The sequence below is a fragment of the Acanthisitta chloris genome, unplaced genomic scaffold (assembly GCF_000695815.1).
Source record: "Acanthisitta chloris isolate BGI_N310 unplaced genomic scaffold, ASM69581v1 scaffold38253, whole genome shotgun sequence".
Classification (NCBI taxonomy): domain Eukaryota; kingdom Metazoa; phylum Chordata; class Aves; order Passeriformes; family Acanthisittidae; genus Acanthisitta; species Acanthisitta chloris.
In genome coordinates, this window is record NW_008667249.1 from 1,585 (window position 1) to 5,620 (window position 4,036).

At 45.4% G+C, this 4,036-nt stretch overlaps 1 protein-coding gene across 1 annotated transcript in view; it reads left to right on the top strand.

The window, feature by feature from the left end:
• Positions 1–865: 865 nt before the first annotated feature.
• Positions 866–4,036, top strand: part of NUFIP2 (nuclear fragile X mental retardation protein interacting protein 2) — a gene marked incomplete at its 5' end in the record, with an annotated part of 10,780 nt that continues 7,609 nt past the window's right edge. Inside the window, one exon of the mRNA XM_009072426.1 lies at positions 866–2,575. Coding sequence (XP_009070674.1) covers positions 866–2,575 — 1,710 coding nt within the window. The remainder of the gene's footprint in view (positions 2,576–4,036) is intronic.

Sequence of the window (4,036 nt, forward strand, 5' to 3'; positions counted from 1 at the left end):
TTGGTTGCTAAAATGCAGCGAGGAGACATGGTCACACTCCTTTCCTCCATTTTCCAACTGGACTTGTACATGTCCTTTTGGAAATCCTGCTTTTTAAGGATTTAAGGAATCCTTTTTCCCCCTTTACTGAGCTGGCATTTGGGAGGAGGGTGGGAAGGAGGCCTGCTTGTGTTGCAGGCCCAGAAGCTGATGGAGATGGTAGGAGTTGGCCCTTGCAGCGAGGAGACATGGTCACACTCCTTTCCTCCATTTTCCAACTGGACTTGTACATGTCCTTTTGGAAATCCTGCTTTTTAAGGATTTAAGGAATCCTTTTTCCCCCTTTACTGAGCTGGCATTTGGGAGGAGGGTGGGAAGGAGGCCTGCTTGTGTTGCAGGCCCAGAAGCTGATGGAGATGGTAGGAGTTGGCCCTTGTTCACAGTGTGGATTCTGAACCTCCACAAATCCTGTCGCAAAGGCAGTGGATCCTCTGTCTTGAAGCATCCTGGGAATTAATTTTTTTTCCTTTCTGTGACCTGGAAATAGTAGCTGATGAAATAGCTCTCCAGCTTGCCAGTGATCTTGAGTGCAGTATATTTGCCTGACATAGTATCTGTATTTTCTTTTGCTTTGTTTTGTTCTCTGTAGGTCACACTGTTGTATGTGAGTGTCAGCCCCTGCTGGTACTTTTGCTTAACCCTTCTTGCCGTGGGTTCAGCAAATAAGCTTATGCTGATGTACCTCAGAGACAAGATGTTTTCCTATTTTAAAACGTCTGCATGAGGAAACTGGATATGTTTGGGGCTGATTACAGCTTTCTGCAATCAGAGGTCTAACATTTCACATTCTAATTTTTGCTTTTTGTTGGTTTTGGCTTTCTTCTAGGCTATGGAGAGCTAAATGGTAACGCAGGAGAAAGAGAAGTGTCACTAAAGGGCCTGTGCTCTGATGAAGCCACCACCCCAGGATCCAGGGTACCCAATGGCAGCCAGCAGCTCACAGATGCTAATGTCACCCCAAAGCAGACCGTGAAGGCCAGTGCTTTGGGTAAGGCTGGAATCAAACCCAAGAACTTCATTCAGAAAAATAGCATGGACAAAAAGAATGACAAGTCCTATGAGAATAAACTTAGAGAAAGCCAATCCTCAGACAAGCCAGAGGGAGTGTCTATTCCAAATGGTGTAGTAACCAACAATTCCAGCTACATCACAAATGGCTACATAGGCAAAGGGGCCGACAACGATGGTAGCGGCTCTGAGAGTGGATATACTACGCCGAAGAAACGGAAAGGCAGGCGCAACAGTGCCAAGGGTTGTGAGAACTTGAATCTAGTGCAGGACAAAATAATGCAGCAGGAGGTCAGTGCACCAACCTTGAAACAGGAACTTGAGAGTTTCAAGCCTGAATATAGTGAACAAAAGGGGAACCGAATTGAAAATACTAAGCCTGTTTGGAAATACGAGGCTGGGGCTGGCGGAGCAGGGCGGGGAAAGCCTGGGATTGGGGATGTACCGCGGAAAAACTCGGATGCCAAACCTGGGATTAGCAGCAAGAAGTTTGATGACCGGCCCAAAGGGAAGCACGCGTCGTCAGCTGCATCTAAAGAGGACTCATGGACCTTGTTTAAACCACCCCCAGTTTTTCCAGTGGACAATAGCAGTGCTAAAATTGTTCCCAAAATTAGTTATGCAAGTAAAGTTAAAGAAAACCTCAACAAAGCAGCTCAGACCCCATCCACGTCGTCTTCGTCATCTTCGTCATCTGCTGGGGAAACTCAGGCCCAGACATCAAGTCGACTGTCCCAAGTCCCCATGTCTGCTATGAAATCTGTCACTTCTGCCAGCTTCTCCAACGGGCCCATCCTGGCGGGCACCGATGGAAGTGTGTATTCCCCAGGGACCCAGCCACTGCTCTCAGCTGCTGCTAGTACTGTACCATCGACCTCCTCCGAGTCAGCGCCCCAGGACATGAGTACACCTTCGACAGCCCTCGAACAAAAGAAGTCTGGCCTTTTTATCTACCCTTCAAATATGCAAACTGTGCTTCTGGGGGCAACTCAAGTCGATTTCCCTTCCCAGACCAATCAGCAGAACCTGGGGGATATCTTCCAGAATCAGTGGGGCTTGTCTTTCATAAACGAGCCCAGTGCTGGACCTGAAACTGTTGTGGGGAAATCTGCGGATAATCAGTTAATGGAAGTGACATTTCAAGGGGAATATCCTGCCACTTTGGTTTCACAGTGTGCTGAAATCATTCCCTCAGGAACTGAACAACCTGTGTTTCCTAAGGCTTATGAGCTGGATAAACGGACTAGCCCTCAAATTCTTAGTGCTATTCTTAAGCCTGGGACTGCTGTTGAGGGTGGTGTCTTAGCTTTGGAGTCACATCACACAGGTGACCTACAAAAGGCAGACACTGGTAGCCAAGGTGCTTTAGTGTTTCTTTCAAAAGACTATGAAGTAGAGAATCCTCTGGCCTCTCCTACGAACAATTTGCTAGCCTCCGCCAAAGAACAGAGGTACCAGAGAGGCCTAGAAAGGAAAGATAGCTGGGGTTCTTTTGACCTGAGGGCTGCTATTCTATATCACACTAAAGGTAATGGCTTAACTTGCTGCCTAAGGGCATTCTCTTCTCTTTTTTTTTTTATTTTAATTTTTTAAGTGCAGTATTCTAACATGATGTGTTCCTTCCAGCAATTCTGATTGTTTTTAAAATGGCCTTTTTATTTTTTATTTTTTTTTGTTGTTGCCTGCCTATCTCTCATGGCAATAACGGTTTGGGCAAGTTACTCAAATGGTTGTTTAATTAATGTTAAGAGGTATTAGTTTCCCTGTTCCTGTGGACAAGCATGAGTGATGTTGAAGGGCTGATACTTAGCAGGTCCTCCTAAGCTTCTTGGCATTGGAAGGAGTTAAATGTGTAGATTCACCTGCTGTGTTCCAACTTTACCAGGTGATGTTCTGTCACTGAAAAGGCGTCATAGACTGTACTCACACCTCTACCACCGAAGTGTTGCAGCTTCTCCCCTGGGCAGATCAGACCATGAAATCATGGCTTTGAAGGAAGAAAAAATTATTCCTATGGCCATAGGTGTGATTTGGTTTTTTAAGCGTACCCCACACACACTTTTCCCTTGCCCTTCTTGAGTATTATGGCAACAGCAAGACCAATCTTTTCTTATCAGCTCCTCTGTAAGCTGCAGATTGAATTCTCTCCTTGTCTTTGTAGGCCACATCTTTCAGATGATTTTATTGCTTTCATGGAGTCCTTTGTAGTCCAGCTCCTTTTTTGCCTGGTTTTTTGAGATTGAAATGACTCAAGCATGATACAGACATTTTAAAATGGGAACAAAGAGAGGGAAGCCTGTGGGATGGCTTGCTTTCTGCTTTAGCCTCAGCTCCAGAAGCTCTGAGGTATTATGGCAGTTCTTGGCTTTTGGTGCTGGCTCAATGTTACCAGGAGCCTGGTTGCCTGTTCCCTTTTGGCACAGTGTTACTCACCCACCCTTGACCAACACAGACAGTTCTTTTATTATTCAACCCCCTTCTCTCCCTGCATCCCTCTGCTCTGAAGGGAACAAGGTGCTAAGCCATTTTTGTTTGCTATTCCACATGCATACATGGATAGTGTCTTGCTCCCCCCTGCAGAAGGTTGATATTTTGTTGGCTTTGGCAAATTTCCTGTGCTTTGACCCACTGCAAAGTTCTTAAATTACTGGTTCACAAACTCTGTATGGCATAAACTCAGATACCTTCCTTTAGTAACTGCAAGCCCAGTCATTTAAAAATAATAACTCCAAATATTCTTTCCAGGTCATCTCCCTCTCACGATGGTAACATTTCAAGCTGTAGTATTCTTGAGAACAGCAGTTCATCAATTGATTTTATCTGGGTCCTCCACCCTCTGCTCGTGCATTTTAGCAGGTTTTCTGTTCTCATTTCTTGTGTCTGCCTGCAGCCTAAATCCTACTTGCCCATCAGAAAATGGGGGTACTGGAAAGCATAGCATGGAGGGAAGCCCTAGATCCTCTTTTTCTGAAGTTTGCAAATATTCCCT